Here is an 18,499-nt window from a genome sequence, read left to right on the forward strand (position 1 = left end):
ACCCTTCATGTATGTCTGTGGGTTTTGCCATTTTAACCAAGAGTAGTATTAAAAAGAGCTAATGTTTACTTATTTGAAATATACCATTTTTTACCATTTGTTTTGTTTTGAAGCAGCCACAATTTATCAGAATACTCATGTAATACTTGTAATAACTGACACAATGAAAATATAAATCTTCATTTCCTATTTTTGGTTTGTTTGTTTGATTTTAGTGTGAAATATGAATGGGACAAGTTCTTGATAGAATGGCTTACTATGTGAGAACCTGATGCCCCGCCCCCTGTTTGTACACTACATGTGGTCTATGTAAGTTTGTCTTACTGGTGGAGTTGGAGCGAGATCTCTTGCAGGATGTCTCTTGACAGTTCAGATCATCACTCTCGTCCTCACAGTTCTTGCTGTTATCTTCTGACACCTTTATTACTGGCATCTACACAATCATACACACACACACACACACACACAGACAGTCTTAATTTGTTCTAAGGTGGTCAAATAAATCGTAAGTATGTGAAAATTTTACTGTCTGCTTAAACTAATACCGCACAAACATTATACGTTTTCATGTTTTTATTGATCACAACATGTAAACATTCACAGTGCAGGGTGGAAAAAGTATGTGAACCTTTGGGTTTAATAACTGGTTGACCCTCCTTTGGCAGCAATAACCTCAACCAAACGTTTCCTATAGTTGCAGATCAGACCTGCACAACGATCAGGAGAAATTTTGGACCATTCCTCTTTACAAAAGTGTTTCAGTTCAGCAATATTCTTGGGATGTCTGGTGTGAATCGCTCTCTTGAGGTCATGCCACAGCATCTCAATCGGGTTGAGGTCAGAACTCTGACTGGGCCACTCCAGAAGGCGTATTTTCTTCTGTTGAAGCCATTGTGTTGTTGATTTACTTCTATGCTTTGGGTCGTTGTCCTGTTGGATCGTCCATCCTCTATTAAGCTTCAGTTGGTGGACAGATGGTCTTAAGTTTTCCTGCAAAATGTCTTGATAAACTTTGGAATTTATTTTTCCATCGATGACAGTAATCCGTCCAGGGCCTGAGGCAGCAAAGTAGCCCCAAACCATGATGCCCTCCACCATATTTCACAGTTGGGATGAGGTTTTCATGTTGGTGTGCTGTGCCTTTTGTTCTCCACACATAGCGTTGTGTGTTCTTTCCAAACAACTCAATTTTGGTTTCATCTGTCCACAGAATGTTTTGCCAGTAGTGCTGTGGAACATCCAGGTGCTCTTTTGCAAACTTCAAACGTGCTGCAATGTTTTTTTTGGACAGCAGTGGCTTCCTCCGTGGTGTCCTCCCATGAAGTCCATTCTTGTTTAATGTTTTCCTTATTGTAGATTTGTCAACAAAAATGTTAGCATGTGCCAGAGATTTCTGTAAGTGTTCAGCTGACACTCTAGGATTGTTCTTCACCTCATTGAGCATTCTGCGCTGTGCTCTTGCAGTCATCTTTACAGGACGACCACGCCTAGGGAGTGTAGCAACAGTGCTGAACTTTCTCCATTTCTAGACAATCTGTCTTACCGTGGACACATGGACATCAAGGCTTTTAGATATACTTTTGTAGCCCTTTCCAGCTTTATGTAAGTCAACAATTCTTGATCGTAGGTCTTCTGAGAGCTCTTTTGTGCGAGGCATCGTTCACATCAGACAACGCTTCTTCAGAACAGCAAACTCAAAACTGGTGTGTGTTTTTTATTGGACAGGCCAGCTTTAATCAACACATCCATTCTCATCACATTGATTGGACCCCAGGTTGGCTGACTCCTGGCTCCAATTAGCTCTTGGAGAAGTCATTAGCCTAGGGTTTCACATACTTTTTCCACCCTGCACTATGAATGTTTACATGTTGTGTTCAATAAAAACATGAAAACGTATAATGTTTGTGCGGTATTAGTTTAAGCAGACTGTGTTTCTCTATTGTTGTGACTTAGATGATGATCAGAACACATTTTATGACCAATTTATGAAGAAATCCAAGTAAGCCCAAAGGGTTCACATACTTTTTCTTTCAACTGTATGTCAACTGATAGAAACTTCTTGTGTAAGAATCATTGGGCAGAAATGCTTTACACAGTTAAAAAAAAGAAAATGGGAAAAACTTCACACAGAGACTTATTTGTTATAAAAACTATAATATTCCGCAAAGTTAACTGTGGAGAATTGTGAGTCTTGATTTTACTCTCACCTTTACATTATTGTTGTTTCCTAATGTTTCCCTTTCTTCAAACCTGTAGCCAAGCTTGTCCGATTCATTGACCTTTCTGCTTTCACATGGAAAGAAATCCTGCTGCAAAAACACACCAGAACAACTGACTAACATTAATATAATTTCCTTAAATATGTGAGTGAATCATACTGTAAGCTGTGACATATTGTACGATTTTGTGTTTCTTTTTCCATGCTGGATCAAATTAGTTTATACTAAATCTGCGCAGTGTCTTTCTTGACTGAACGGATTCTCTTTTGGTCTGACTAAAAACGTTCACATTTGTTTTCCAGTAAAATGTCCAAACACTCCACATATAAATATGATGTATTTACATTAGACGTTAAAGGAGTTGTTCACTTTCAAAATAAATGTTCATGATAATTTACTCACCCCCATGTCATCCAAGATGTTTATGTATTTGCTTCTTTAAAACACAAATGCTCGCCTGCTCTGGGATGGGCGCTCACGACTTCATGTAATATATTATTACATTGAGAAGGTCATGCTGGACGTAGGCAGAAGTACCGAGTCAGTGTTTACAAGTTTTCACTGTAATTACGTCATGAAGTCATGAACGCGCGTCGCAGAACAGAGCAAGGCAAGAATTTGTGTTTATAAAGCATATACTGTACGTTTTTTTTAAATGACTGATCGTTTCACTAGATAAGACCCTTATTCATCATCTGGTATCGTTTAAAGCCCTTTGAATCTGCACTGAAACTGTCATTTTGACCTTCAACCCTTTGGAGTCCATTGAAGTTCACTATATGCAGAAAAATCCTGGAATGTTTACATCAAAAACCTTCATTTCTTTTCGACTAAAGAAACAAATACTTAAACATCTTTGATGACACGGGGGTGAGTAAATTATCATGAACATTTATTTTGAAAGTGAACTACTCCTTTAAAATGTGTCTTAACATAAATGTTCTGAGACTGCAGATCTTATTCTTGTCTCAGACATGATGAAGGTCCACTAATATTTTCATTAACAGGACAAATTGTGCCTTAAATATAAATAAAGATAAATGTTTAATAAATGAATGAAAAAGAAAATAAATGGAGGAATGCAGAAATAAAATTCAGATCATGTAAGAATGAAGAACATAAAAAAGTTGACTTTTATGGACTTGCATACTTTAAGACAAAGACTTGCATACTTTGTTTTTTAAGTTAGGTCAACTCGATCAGTTTGACAGCGAGTATTTTTGTATCAAGGCTGACTAGAAACATTCTCAACCGGACCACAAAACTTCTGCTCGTTTTGGTTTCAATCTAATGAGAACAACACATGTTTTGTCAGCGCCTGTTTTCGCAGCCATGTCCGCCCACTATCAGAAGCATGTAGGAGTGAAGTTATTTGGCCGTCTGACATTTTCAGAACTCTCAGAATAGACATCTGTGCTAATCTACAATCAACTATACCCATAGGAAAACACTATTGTATTAATGTTTCCGATATTACTTTAGGATTTTACTAAAATCCTTTCAGAGCATAAGTGAGTCTAAAGCTAACATACATGTATTTGTAAAGTGTCTTTGTCTTGTTTTGTAGTACAAATATCTAAACATTCTTAAATCAAAATACAAATACTTAACAAGAGAGTGACCGAAGATATTTGGTCTTGTTTTATGAAAAATAATATAAGAATTAAGTTAAGTTTATTATAAAACAAGCAAAAAATCTGTCCATGGGGTGCGAAAAATAAACTTGAAATAAGTACTTGAGAAAAAAGGTCAAACTAAAGTCAAGTTTATTTTTCTCACCCCATGGACAGATTTTTTTGTTTGTTTTTACTATAAACTTACTTAATTCTTACATTCTTTTTCATAAAACATGACCAAATATCTTAGGACACTTTTCTTTTCAAGTAATTGTAATGGATATTGATTTAAGAAGTTGTAGATATTTTCACTAAAAACAAGACAAAAATGCTCATTAAGAATGTCATTGTTTGCAGTGTAAAGAGTATAGAGCTAAAAAAATAACCCATGGGGAGATGAAAATAGATTTGTATTTTTTTCTATTTAATTTGAATATGTTTAATAGTTCAATATATAATAAGTGTAATATTTTTTACATAATTCAGTTTATTTAATCATTTAATTTGGAGTGTAAATGCATTTTAGGTTAAAGATTTTTAAGTATTTATTTTACTGGAAAACAACACTAAAATACTGAAGAAAGCCGAGTGAACAATTTACGAATTTGGCCACAATTTGGCTTCTGAAATTTTGAGGTTCCAAACATATTCCTATTATTGTAGGCAAAAATCTATAGTCCTTCACCCCTAGTTGTACATGTTTGAACAAACCATTGCAATCACAATTTTCTCCAATAAATGTGGCCGATGACATAAAACTCTAGAAAAGGACATCATGTGTCAGGCTTATAGGTGGGATCACATTCGTACAGTCAGACATGCAACAAAAAAGAAAAACAAAATATCAATATAACTATTAAAACTAGAGATGTAGCGATATATTGGTCAATAATCGGCATCAGTCCATAAAAGCAATTTTCATACTACTGTATATCGGCTATTAAACAATAGTTTAAAAACAGCCTATGATCAGGACCAATATTTCCTGTCAATCAAAAGAGTACAAATAAATGCAATGAATTTATGCTCTGTTTGGTGTTCAATATTATATCAATAATTAAACATTCTGAAAGTTAAAAAATATCAATTTAATCTTTGGAGTCAATATTAGTATCTGTAGATATCACTCTGAACAATCAGTATTGGAGGATATGTTGTGTATTGGTGCGTCTCTAAAAGTCAAAAACATTTGTACTGTATCTGAATAGAATAGTCTCAAATTTTAAAGAATTTGATCATAGAAATGTTCATATTGAAATCTCCATAAACCTGTTATTGGACCAGTGGTCAGAAAAACATTACATGTCTCACATCAGTACTGGTGGTTCTACACACACTCCCTTTCTCCACATCAGGCTCCTGTTTGCTTTGATCGCTTACAGTCAGTCCGTTAAATGGGGCGAGTCTGTCTCCAAAGTAGATATAAGTGTCCCTGGAGACAGAAAACAAGGCACTTACGTTCACACTGTTACATGTAAAGCTTTGCTTTCCTGCATTTTTCATGGAAACACGTGAGTAGGAGGTTTATTAGAACAGGGGTGATTTTTACCTGTGCAAATCTCCACCAACAGTGCTGCCATTGTCATTGGACAGGAGGTCGCTTTCGCCCGCGTGCAGCCCCTCCTCCCGAGTGGTGACACACATTCTCCAGAAACTGCTCTCCTGTTCCACAAAGTTAGAGAGTTAAACAAGGGCAGCACTATTCCCACATTTAAAAAAAAAACATTAAGAGCCGAAAACATCAAAATCAAAAGTTAAGGGTTTGACAGTCATTGTGCTCATAATAACTATGTTTTATTAGACCATGAACCACATTAGTGACATAATATAAAGAACCACACTACAAAGAACTTCAATGTTCTTCGGATTAAGACAAAATGAGTATCTACAAGAGTCTGGGAGGATAAAATAACAAGAGCAGCCACAGATGCAGATTAAAGCTATTGTAGGCACAGCATTCTGTCATACATTTCATTGAAGGTAAATTTGCCATTTTTTTACGATATTGCTGTTTGATTCATTTCAGTTTCATGCAGAGCCAACATTTCTACTTTTCATTTAGTTTATGTCTTTCAAATAATATTTGATTTCAGTTAACAGAAATGTCTTAATAGTTTATGTTTGAGTGAACTATAATAACCATATCAGACAGCAAAATATATATTTGGACAAAATTGAACTAAATAAGCCTTGATGCCCGATGACTCCTGAGATAGGCGCAGGCTCCCCGTGACCCGAGGTAGTTCGGATAAGCGGTAGAAAATGGATGGATGGATGGATGAACTAAATAAGCAAAATATATGTTTTTATTTTATTTTTATTTTCTGATTTGAAATGCAACCGGCCAACCAACCAAACACACAAATAAGCAAGCAAACAAGCATACAAGCAAACAAACAGGCATGCAAACAACAAACAATAACACAAGCAAACAAACAGGCATGAAAACAAGCAAACAAACAAACAATAACACAAGCAAACAAACAGGCATGCAAACAAACAAACAATAACACAAGCAAACAAACAGGCATGCAAACAAACAAACAATAACACAAGCAAACAAACAGGCATGCAAACAAACAAACAATAACACAAGCAAACAAACAGGCATGCAAACAAACAAACAATAACACAAGCAAACAAACAGGCATGCAAACAAACAAACAAGGAAACACACAAGCAAGCAAGCAAGCAAACAAACAAACAAACACATAAGCAAGCAAGCAACCGAGCAAGCAAACACACACACAAACAAACAAGGACCCAAGTAAACAAGCATGCAAGCTAGCAAACACACAAACAAGCACAGAAGCAAACAAACAGACATCCAAACCAACAAGCATGCTAATTAACAAACAAACATGCAAAAAAGCCACTAAGCAATTAAACAAACAATTAAGCAAGCAAACAAAAAAAGTATGTAAACAAACAAACAATCCTGCAAACAAACAAACAATCGTGCAAACAAACAAACAAACAAGCATGCAAATAAAAAAACCTAAAACGCAAAAAAGCTATTAAACCAGTGGTGTCAAACTCAGTTCCTTGAGGGCCGCAGCTCTGCACAGTTTAGCTGCAGCCAGCTATAAACACCTGCTTGGAAGTTTCTAGTATCCTGAAGATGTTGATTAGCTGAATCAGGTGTGTTTGATTGTAGTTGGAGCTAAACTGTGCATAACTCACAAGCAAGCAAACACGCAAACAAGCGCTCGCACACACACACGTAAACAAACAAGCAAGCAAGCCGTCATGATCATTACAATTTGAAACAAATTCATCACCTAGTGAAATCAGGTTGATATTTTCCTGTCTTTGTGAGTGGGTCATGGTGAGACTAAGCTGCAAATATCTGGTCGCAGAGCTTTGGCATTTAATTCAAACGGAAGCCTTAATCTCATTTGTGTCCAAGCAGGGCTATTTCAAAATAAACATTGTGACAACACTTTTTAAATGTTGTGTAAAGGTCAGAGGCATTTTTTCAGAATGTTGTGCTTTTGGACTAAATGTCTTTAGACAAGTGTTCTGTGTGGCTTGCGTGAGAGTTTGTTCTGTGACTCTGTATCATAACAAGCTCTCTTTTGTGCTGATGTAATGCGCTGGGAGGACCACACAATCTCCCATCACATCAGCCATGTGATTATGATTCATGAAGATTCATCTCAAGCTGTTTATGAAGTACACAGGCTTACATAGTGCATGAACTTGTTGTATGACAATTGATATTAAACGCTTATTGCAATGGGATTCTTTTATCTGGCAACTTTTCATGCAAAAATGAAAATCTGTCATCATGTATTCAGCCTTATGTGTGTTTAAAATATGTTTATGGCTCTTTCTTCAGTGGAACAAAGAAGTAGATATTAGAGTATTTAGTAAATGTTTTGTGCTCATATAATGGAAGTCAATGGGGTTTGATGTAGTTTGGTTATAAACATTCTTCGAAATTTCTTCTTTTGTGTTCTGCAGAAAATAACTCATGCAGGTCTGGAATGACATGAGGGTGAACTATCCCTTTAACTCTTGAATGCCCAGATGTTTTCTTGACAGTACAGTCTAATTTGCATGCACTTCTTTCACATAAATAAAATTTATTTCATTAAACTTAACCTTTAGTTTTTTTGTGAAGCAATTTTTCATTTGAACGTTGAGCTTGCTGCAGTCATTGCAGTAAAAACTATGTGCGGTCCTATGCAAAAATCGGAATGACTAATGGACTTGGTTCAATAATTCAACACTGTCACATTCATACGTATACATATATATACTTTAATAAGATTTATTGTCACTTTGTGACTTTTTTTCTTTTAAGCACCTCACTTAATTTGGCAAACAAACAGTTTGCAGGCAGAATGAGAAAAACAATAAAAGATGTCAACAGGAGAACCTTTGCAGCAGCGGTGATGTCATCACGTACCTTAATGGAGAATGACCTCCTCATTGCTCTTTTAGGGCCCTCTTGACCCCTCTGAGACGCTTGAACGGGGGTCTGCACGCTGACGCTCCTTGCTATAAACTTTTTTGAGTTTCCCACCGACCCCTCCGGCGGGTCCCTGTAGTACCCCTCATCCCATGCCTCCCGGTTCCTCTCCTCCTGGCTAGACGCCCCCTCATTGGTACTGGAGCTGCAGATGATGAGCGAACGGGACAGTACGGACAATTTCTTGGAGCGTAAGCCAGGTTTCCCTCTCTCCATCCTCTTGGTTCTCCTCCTGTGATGCAGTTGTTGGTGGTGGGTGTTTCTCAGAGGCATGATGGCCACAGAGGGAGGTTCTCTCCCAGGATGCATCACTGCTAATGGAGGGGGCCGCTCTGCAGAAGAAAGCAATTAGAAAATTCAGTTAGGTCCTGCCGTTCTCCTGTGCTCTAAGTGTTCTCAGAAATCACAGCGGCGGCAGGCGCAAATAAGAACGCTCTTCTTCTGAGCTCCACGGCGGCAGAGAAAAGGGAAAGCATTGCCCATGACTTGTCAGGGAATTGCAAAAATATACGACAGGAATAGACGGCGGATCCCAAACAAAAAGTGTTCCATTATTTACAGAAAAGGAGATTTTTGAGGAATTGAGTTCACACAGCTCCTTAAAAGGACCTAAAACTATCCAAAGTGAAGCCATCGTGACTTCGACATCATGTTCAGTTGTGACACGTTCAAGAACAAGTTTAGTCGAATGTGTCTATAACATCAACATGCATTCTTGAATCTGAACATCAATCATACAAGCTTAAGTGGTCATGATTATTTGCAAATTATGTCTTGAATTGACAAATTGATGTCTGTTCAACACACAACGCTATTAAATGACTTCCGAACTGAATCAATTATGATTACATTCATATAACAAGATAGTCAAGCTTCCTACTTCAATGCAATTTGGTCAAAATTCATCTGTAAAAGTAGAAGCGTTATTATAAACCGAGGAAACCCAATGGCTTCGTGTTTTTTGTCTCACAGACATAAAGGGATCACGCGATCATGCATTATAAATGAGCATCTGCACATACATTAATGAACACATGCGAGATGAGCTCATATCCACTATGACATGTGGGAATATACTGTGACGGCTGGTGTCTAAAACACACAGTACTTACTGGACAAAGTGTTTCAATAGAATGATGTCATGGTCACCTGCTGGTGGCAAGATTGATCATTTCTGTACCACAGAAGGGTTTACGCAGTGCATGGCCTTCTCAAGTATATACTAAACAAAAGTCATTTGTGTTCTTGTCTGAAGGAAACCTTCAGGGTTCTTTTGTGTGACCTGGACCCTATGAAATCATATATACATTTTGACAGTACTGTTGTTTGGGTGCGAAATCTACTTTTGTTTTGTTCTGGGACACATGACTGTCACGCACATTCTTAATCTGTCTCATCACATCTACCAATCATTTATTTGACATCCAATCCATAGCTCCTTTACATTAATCTCTTATATGGACGTTGCACTCAATGTTGTTCAGATTGTTCACAGGGGAATTTAAAGGGGCAGTTTCTCGCCTGTTAAAGTCTGCAAACATTATGACCTCTGCGAAGAAAAACTTTATTGGCCCAGCTCCCACTCTTAAGCACAGCATTATACGGACCCCCGTGTGTTTTTTTCTGGCACCGATGCAGCAAAAGGCCAAACCACAAATACTGATGAATGCCTCCAGTGTCCAGAAGGCATTTTAACACTTACTGATAGCACAACTTGCCCAGTCTGGTTAGCAGTATACATCAAACATCGGTAGGCTTTTGAATATTGCAGACTTTGTACCGAAACCAAGTGAACTGAAGGCAATACAGATTGTTTCAAATTCACAACTTTGTTTGATTTACAAAGAAGTCCCATAATGCATTGCGAAGAGGTACAAAAAAAGTGCAAAATGGCAGACAAAAACGAGAAGAAATTTCATGTTGATTTTTTTAAATAGAAAATGCCCTATTTTATCCATTATTATGTTTTGCATTTTCCTGCTTTGTGTATTTATACATTTATTGTATGTTTGTTTAACCTGATTTGATTGTAAAAAGCGTATAGAAATGTAAGCTTTAGCGCAACTTCTGCCAGGAAGACTCTAATGCTATGTCACCTATTACGTATAGATCTAACCAATGCTAATCTAACACTTGGATTACATAACATCGTTGCTTACTCTATGTTTGCGTTCGCAGTTGATGCCGCCGACATTCATCCACATCCTCCCTACCACCACCAGGATGGTCCCTGTCCATTAATCCGGGGGTTAGCTGCGCCCCTGTCTTTATCTTCAGGTAGGAAGTGCAAGAATCTGCGAACCTCCTGATGCGAGCTACGGACGGGGCCTACGCCAAATAACTTTATCATATAATATCTTTCTACCTTTCATTTGTCAGTTGTTTAATGAATGTTCATTGTTTTGTCATCTTGTCTCCAAAGTCTTTCAGGTAGAACCTATTTTCAGTGGACGAGTAGACTTTTGGGTATTTGGTGCGGAGCCTACCCAGACTGATCTTAAAGAAATCACTCTTTTATGAGTCAGCTATACTTTGTACGAGTTCGAACAATGTGAATCGAGCAAAAACCTGTAAAAAGCAATGATGAAGCCCCACTACTCACCACACCTCTAAACCTAACCATCACTGGCGCAAAGGCAGAGTTGGTACAAATTCATATTTATCCGTCGCCTCATAAACTAGTAACTATAAAAGCCATGAGATTCTGTTGGAATCCACAGTGTATGTTTGAAAGTTTCTGGACCAGCTAATATAAACGATTGAGATGTGTTAGGTTCTTCATGATGAAACATTACTTGCGCTAATGTTTAGACTAGCTAAAGCAACATATTTGCCAACATGTGTCGCAAGCGCTTAGCTCATCTCTTTGGCTCAATCTTTTGGCTCTTTGCTTCAAATGTTCAGGACTTGATTGGGTGGTCTTTCGTTTGCTCTTTTTAATAGTGTTGATAGACCAATAAGATTAACTTTCTGGCTAAGCTATTTAAAAGAAAAGTTCATCTGAAACTGAAAATTATTTCATCATTTACTCCTGCTCATGTCATTCTTCTTCAGAACACAAAAGAAGATATTTTCAAGTGCGTTGATAACTAAATAACGTTGGCCTTCATTGAATTCCATTGTATGAACACCAAACCACGGAGACATTTCTCAAAATATCTTCATTAATGTTAAACAGAGACACAGCTTTTAAATGACGTGAGGGTGTTTTTGGGTTAACTGTCTCTTTAAGAGGCCTGGTGAAGACATGCCGGCATTCAAACCCAAGTCGAGGGTTCAGGTTAATGTAACGTTAAAACAGATTTGACTTGTTTGAGACCGGAACTGACCTTCCTTGACTTTAATTGGGTTTAGTTAAGAGACATGAGGTAAAAAGTCAACTGAAGTTTCCTTGACGGCAGAAGTAAACTAACAGAGGTATCTTTGTGTTATTGGTACACAAACTGTTTTTAAGCGATTGATTTTCCAGCCGTGTCAGCATAATTTGTGGTCGTTTCAAAGGCAACGGTATGGTATTGAAATGCGTAGACTGTTATTTATATCATGGCACAGAGCAGTCATAGTGTTTATTCTTACAACCTCACATTCTATTTCCTGTGTGTGTGAATGATGCACCAAAAAGCATTAAAAACTGACGACGAGAGGATTATAAACTATGTGTTGGTTTCACTAATAAAAATTAACCATGGTTTTACTACAGTAATCATAGTTTAACTGTAGTAAAACCATAGCCACAAATTGACTATTGTCTCTTTACAATAACCATCATTTAAACATGACATTTGTAGTTTAAATGTGGTACAATAAATTGTAATCAATCAGCAAAAAAAAACAATAATTAGGGATGTAACAATTCACTCAGCTCACGATGCAATTCACCATTCTGATCTCACAATGCGTTTTTATTTAAGGAAAAATACAGAATGAGTTTAGGCAAATTAAAAATGAACAATGACCCTTTCATTATTTCTAAAATGCTGCACATTTCTTTGTAACATAAAATATATATTTTATGTCAAATATCAAAAATAACCAACAACAAAACTTTTGCAGTTTTAAAACAAATTCCGAATCAAATAAAAAATTCATATTACAAAAGTCTCCTGGGTTGCCACAGTGTTTCATGCATTCTGTCTTCTTTACAATGTTAAACGTGTTGTCTTCTCCTTCTTGACAAGGTCAACTTGTCAAAAAACTAGTTGGACATATGACTTGATACATTCCCCCAGCGTTCGTAGAGGTTTCGGAAAGTTTCCTTTCGAACATGAAAATCAGTTTCGTAACATCTTTTCTTAGGCCATTATTGGATAATTCTCCAGGAAAAGCACACCGACACGGCAACCATGAAGAACAGGAGAAGGAGCATGCGCATACGCCAACCAGCCGGAGCAAGAGAGAGAGAGAGTACTGCGTTCACGAAATTCAGCTGTGTTTGTTGGTTCACCGTATTTCGGTAATGAATTTTGAACACTGGATTTGGAAATCGTTTGAAATTGATAGATGGAGCGGTCCTGGCAGTAAAAGATGCCGGTCATGAACCACACACGGTAAGTGAAACTGAGTCATATGTCTGTGTTTTATTGGCAATGGGTGCGCACCTGCTTCGGTCCTGCCCCCACCCCATAAATGTGCATGAGGTTGTGTGTTTCGGAAATAATCGAACAGCTGTATCTGTCTTTTATAAAGGTAATCAAACTAAATGCTCTTCGAAGATACGAAGTATGCAATACTACTCCATAGATACTCAAGATTAATATGAGATTTGCAGGAAATTTTATCTTTAATATAAACAAACGAAGACTTTGTATGTGCTTTACCTAACTTCTCCTTTTTTAAGAAATATCAGCATATCCACGTTTACCAAGTTTGCAAGAAAATATGTACTGCGATTCTTTTAATGTCCCAACCGACTTGAATCACCACATATTATTTATTAATCTACCTAATCTTTGCCCTTACAAAACACAAATTAAGGTGAATAAACTGGAAAATATAATGCAATATATGAAATTATACATTTTCACATATTGAAACCAAGTGCTTATATTTTTCAATATATGAAAAGCGTGTATCCTTGAATGTATTATATTATTGAAATATATCAACACTGTATTATTCTACATAAAAGTTACATTTATTTGAAATGATTTAATACACATTAACAGCTATTATATAGAACAATGTATTTCTCTGCATGGGAGTAACAAATTGTGGTTGCTAGGGAGCTATGCTTAGTTGCTAAAGTAATATGTCTTTGATGATGATAAAGGCCAATGTGTTTCTATTTTGTTGCGAAAGTTTTCCAAATGGTTGTAACATATTGCTATTTGGTTGCGAGGGTGTTTCTAAGTGGATTTAAGGTTCCACTATAGGGTCGCACTAGCATGCACCACCTACACTTTCTTGTACAATGTAATATAAAATGTTCATGTTGTGTTTATAAGACGGTGATTTACAAGCTTGCAACATCACTGAACAGCTGGTATCCAGAATTTGTGTTTCTTTTCTGTGCTCTTCACATTTTTCTTTTTATTACGCATCCCATAATCACATTCACCAAGTCATTGTTTATAAATGTGTAAACACTTTTCCACTAATGAAAACCTTTTGTGGGAGCAACCAGTGCTTTTTCTGATCACGCATTTCCATATTATGCAATTACACGAAACAAACCCTGCATGCAACTGATCACAAACACCACTTTAGATCATTTTAAAGCGTTCATTTTTACAAGCAAAACATCTAAAATTCTGATGATATTAATTGTAGCTTATCCTCAGACAGACGTGCAACATGAGAGTATGAATCAGCAGAGATATCCACCACTAATGCATTGACAGGATTGTATGGGTTTAGCTGAGAGATGCTCCTGTCTCCATCTGATCTTATTATGACAAACAGCGTCTGGTGTTTAGGAAGCGAGCGGCGCACGAGCTCCGGGATACACCGCGGTTTTGTGGCTACGACAATGTTTGCATGCCATGCAATTTTCTGAATGCGCTGTATGCCAGGGAACCTGACATTGTTAACTTTGTGTGGTTAAGTATCCCAAAGTTTGGAGTCTGCACATCTGTTTCTAAGTTTAAATTCAGGTTAAGGCGTCCTATTCCATTGGGAAGGAATCAGACACAACACTCACCAAAGCTGATCATGTTGGCTTCTTGAAGCACCCACGAGTTGCCTTAAGGGACAGTCTCGATGGAAAGCGGTTGTTTTCTAGAGTATTCCAGAAGGAAAAGACGCTGGTCAGTTCAACATGATACAGGTCCGCAGCTAAACAAGTCCCTCTTGTGTGTTTGGAGAATTTTTTCCTCCCTCCATCCGTCTCAGCCTCTCTCGCTTAGAGTGCTGCCAGAGGCTGTCTGAAAGCTAAGAGGAGTATTTGTAACTGCCGCCTACCCTCCCTTTCTAGCAGCCCGCTGAACACAAGCGCCGTCTCATAGAGCTTACCACCAAATCACAGCCCCCTTCCTGTCAGAGTGAGAGAGTGAGAGAGAGAGAGAGAGAGAGAGAGAGAGACACTTTCTGCATCCCTAAGTGACCTAAGACCTACTCAACTGGGCAGATACCAGACACTTTGGATAAAAGCGTCTGCTAAATGACTGAATGTAATACCAGAAATGTTAACAATTCAGACTTAATTATTGCACTGAATTGATTTTTGAGCTTTTGTTTAACTCTCATCTGAGTCTCAGATGTCAGGGTTTGACAAGGCAGAAGAAACCAGATGCAGGCAGACGGTGATGACAGGTAAACCAAGGTTTTATTTTAAAACAAAACAGAAACAAAATATAAGCCCACGATGGGGGGTGACAAAGACAAGACTAAATAATATATAAAACGACAAGAACGAAAAGACTTCCACGAGGGGGCAAAAACTAAATCAAAACAAACCGAAAAAAAGTCACAAAACAACAGCCAAGGTCAGGTATTCACAGATAAGATATGCACAGGTAAGTCAAGACATGACACGGAACAATACCAACAAAGTACAGGTACAATGAACAAGCACAGGACAATGAACACAAGGATGTTTTAAAGGGAGACAGACAAAGGATAATTAACAATGGCCAGGTGTGGGTAATGAAGCACTAATGGGAAGGTAACAAGGAAACGAGATGGCGGGAACAGAGACGTGGACCGGAGAGAGAGTATAGAAGAGCGCTAGGAAAACTATCGCGCTCTCTCTCCACACAAAACCTAAGGCTATGGCATGGCTCCGCCCCAAGACCAAGAATAGATATGACAAGATGGCGGAACCATTACATAAGCCCCCCCCCCATTAAAGAACACCTCCAGGTGTTCATCAAGGGGAAGACTAACAAGACAAGACAGACTGGGAACTCGACCATACAAGGCAAAACATGACAAACAACATTAAGGGCAAACAAGAGTACATGACAATAGAGTTGGGGTGTGACAACAAAAACAACAAACAAGGGAGGAGGGGCGGGGGCAAACAAGAGTACATGGGAGGTTCAGAGGAGTTTTGGCGAGGTGGGGGCGGGACAGTCTTAGCCCTGGGTGGCACTCGGGAGCGTAGCCCCGGAGGGCTTTACAGGAGGAGTTTTAGGAGGAGGAGTCTTGGTTCTCGGCTCGAATTCCGGGTTGGACCCCGGCTGGAATGCCGGACTGGACCCCGGCTGGAATGCAGGACTGGACCCGGCTGGAATGCCTGATTGGACACAGACTGGAAGGCTTGCTGGAAGGCCGGCTGGCACACGGACTTGATCTCCGGCTGGCACACAGACTGGACCGGCGGCTGGGCAGCCCACTCTGGCGACTGGGCAGCGCTCTTTGGCGGCCGGGCAGCACTCTTTGGCGGCTGTACAGGACTCGGGACCGCCGTACAGGACTCGGGACCGCCAGACTCGGGACCACCGGTTGCTGGACCGGACTGTGTGCTGTTTGCTGGACAGGACTGGGTGCCGTTTGCTGGACAGGACTGGGTGCCGGTTGCTGGACAGGACTGGGTGCCGGTTGCTGGACCAGACTGTGTGCCGGTTGCTGGACCGGACTGTGTGCCGGTTGCTGGACCGGACTGGGTGCCACCAGACTCGGAACAACCGGGCCGGCTGCAGAGAAGCAGTGGGGGGCATGACGATCTCCGCGGTGGAGGAGTCGGACAGGGAATCTCGAGACTCCCTTCGTCCATACCTGCCACGGAGACCAGTCGGTGGTGGCGAGGCAGCTACCTCCTCCTCTGCGGCATCCAGGAACCCATCCACATAGGTCCCCAGGTTGTCATTACCTTGCTAGATACCTCCTGGCGGGATCGCAGACAGTTTATACTGCCTATTGGGTTTCTTGATGGCTCGTTCATTCTGTCAGGGTTTGACAAGGCAGAAGAACCCGGATGCAGGCAGACGGTGATGACGGGTAAACAATGGGTTTTATTTTAACACAAAACAGGAACAAAATAAAAGCCCACGATGGGGGGTGACAAAGACAAGACTAAATAATATATAAAACGACAAAAACGTAAAGACTTCCCACGAGGGGGCAAAAACTAAATCTTAAACAAATTGACAACACGTCACAAAACAACAGGCAAGGTAAGGTATTCACAGATAAGATATGCACGGGTAAGGCAAGACACGACACGATACAATACCAACAAGGTACAATGAACGAGCACATGACAATGAACACGAGGATGTTTTAAAGGGAGACAGACAAAGGATAATTAACAAGGGCCAGGTGTGGGTACTGAAACACTAATGGGAAGGAAACGAGATGGCGGGAACAGAGACGGGACCGGAGAGAGAGTCTAGAAGAGTGCTAGGTAAACCATCGCTCTCTGTCCACACGAAACCTAAGGCTATGCCATGGCTTCATCCCAAGATCAAGAATAGACATGACAAGATGGCAGAACCACGACACTCAGATATTTCTCCTGAGAGAGGGAGGCAGAAATCTCACAAATGTCTCTGTAAGAGTATCAGAACACAACAAAATCGCCAATGTTAAAAAAGGTCAAATTACTGCAACTCTCACAGTGTATATGATATCATATAGTGTATATTATACTGTATATACACTATGAGTGTTGTTTTGACCTTTCTTAACACTTGTAATTTTGTTGTGAAGAGATGTGATCAATGTGTCAAACTGAGCTCAGATTTGTTGCGTCTACAATCAAAAGTCAAGATCTCAATATGAACTTAAACATTTCTACCAAATTATTTTTCATTCATTCATTCAGAAAGTCTGCGCTGGTGTGCAGAATTGATCATGTATTGTTTTCTATGCAAACGTTCAGAAAGTGTATGATATAACATTTTCCTCTGAACCCATGCAAGTGTCAACAGGAACAAAGCATCTACTATATCTGATAAGTTGAAAAAAATCCGATCAACTCTTTTTAAACCGATCAACTCGGTTTAAAAAGTTTAAACCGATCAACTCTTTTCCAATGTTAAATTTGGTTCCAAGGAAGTTTTTCTTCATGTTTGAAGCGGGTTTCCATTTGACTTTTTTCATTTTTATTTTGCGTCAAAAGAGAACTGATGTGTAGACATTGAACAGCTTAAAATTAGTTCTAGAAACTTTTAGGAGTCTGCTAGCATATGAGATAATCACGTAATGACTCTTGTACTTACTTGATGAGTTTGTAGATCATCATTGGAAACCGGGACGCCGCTTGATATCACAAAAAATGACACCTATAGCCATGGGAAGAAATGGAGAGACCATTCCAAATATACATTAAATCAGCATTTCTAGATGTATTGTGGTCATTCCAGTCCAGTCTCTGTTAAATTTCAACAAAATCAAACCTCAGGAGTGACAAAGTCATCTAACAGAATGACAGCATGACAAGACATGAAAACTGTGTTATCACATCAAAAATCCAAATTACATGTAGAAATATGACTGTTGTACTGCTTAAAAGTGAATATGAAAGCTTTCTGTGCAGTATTTGAGGTTTGAAAACTTTATCAGTATCTTTATAGTATCTTTTCTGTAAATGTCACCTGTTTTTCCGGTTTTCACTTTCTGAAAATAAATGCAAATATTGTTATTAGTTTAAACAAAACCGAACACTTTACCTACCACTTTTTTTCTGCAGCTGTATATTTTACAGAACACAGGGTGAGTTTGTGGATTTCTGCCTGGATTGTGTATTTGCACAGGGATTTCTGTTTATCCAGTGAAAAGTACACTGAACTGCACACAGAGGCTTG

The 18,499-nt window shown here is 38.9% G+C and overlaps 1 protein-coding gene across 5 annotated transcripts in view; it reads right to left on the reverse strand.

The window, feature by feature from the left end:
- il16 (interleukin 16) overlaps positions 1–17,971 on the reverse strand; it is a 32,259-nt gene extending 14,288 nt beyond the window's left edge. For 2 of the 5 annotated variants that reach the window (XM_056751114.1, XM_056751106.1), the window contains exons 1-6: positions 14,452–14,640; positions 8,250–8,644; positions 5,385–5,497; positions 5,147–5,267; positions 2,208–2,309; positions 325–433 (exon numbers count right to left, since the gene is read on the reverse strand). In XM_056751114.1, the coding sequence (XP_056607092.1) occupies positions 325–433; positions 2,208–2,309; positions 5,147–5,267; positions 5,385–5,497; positions 8,250–8,644; positions 14,452–14,464 (853 nt within the window). In that variant the 5' untranslated portion in view covers positions 14,465–14,640. Of the gene's footprint in view, positions 1–324; positions 434–2,207; positions 2,310–5,146; positions 5,268–5,384; positions 5,498–8,249; positions 8,645–14,451; positions 14,641–17,914 lie in introns of those variants that run through there. The other 3 variants (XM_056751087.1, XM_056751122.1, XM_056751097.1) reach the window with 3 other exon arrangements.
- Between the last annotated feature and the right edge of the window lie 528 nt (positions 17,972–18,499).

Source organism: Triplophysa dalaica, chromosome 1 (assembly GCF_015846415.1).
Source record: "Triplophysa dalaica isolate WHDGS20190420 chromosome 1, ASM1584641v1, whole genome shotgun sequence".
Taxonomy (NCBI): Eukaryota; Metazoa; Chordata; class Actinopteri; order Cypriniformes; family Nemacheilidae; genus Triplophysa; species Triplophysa dalaica.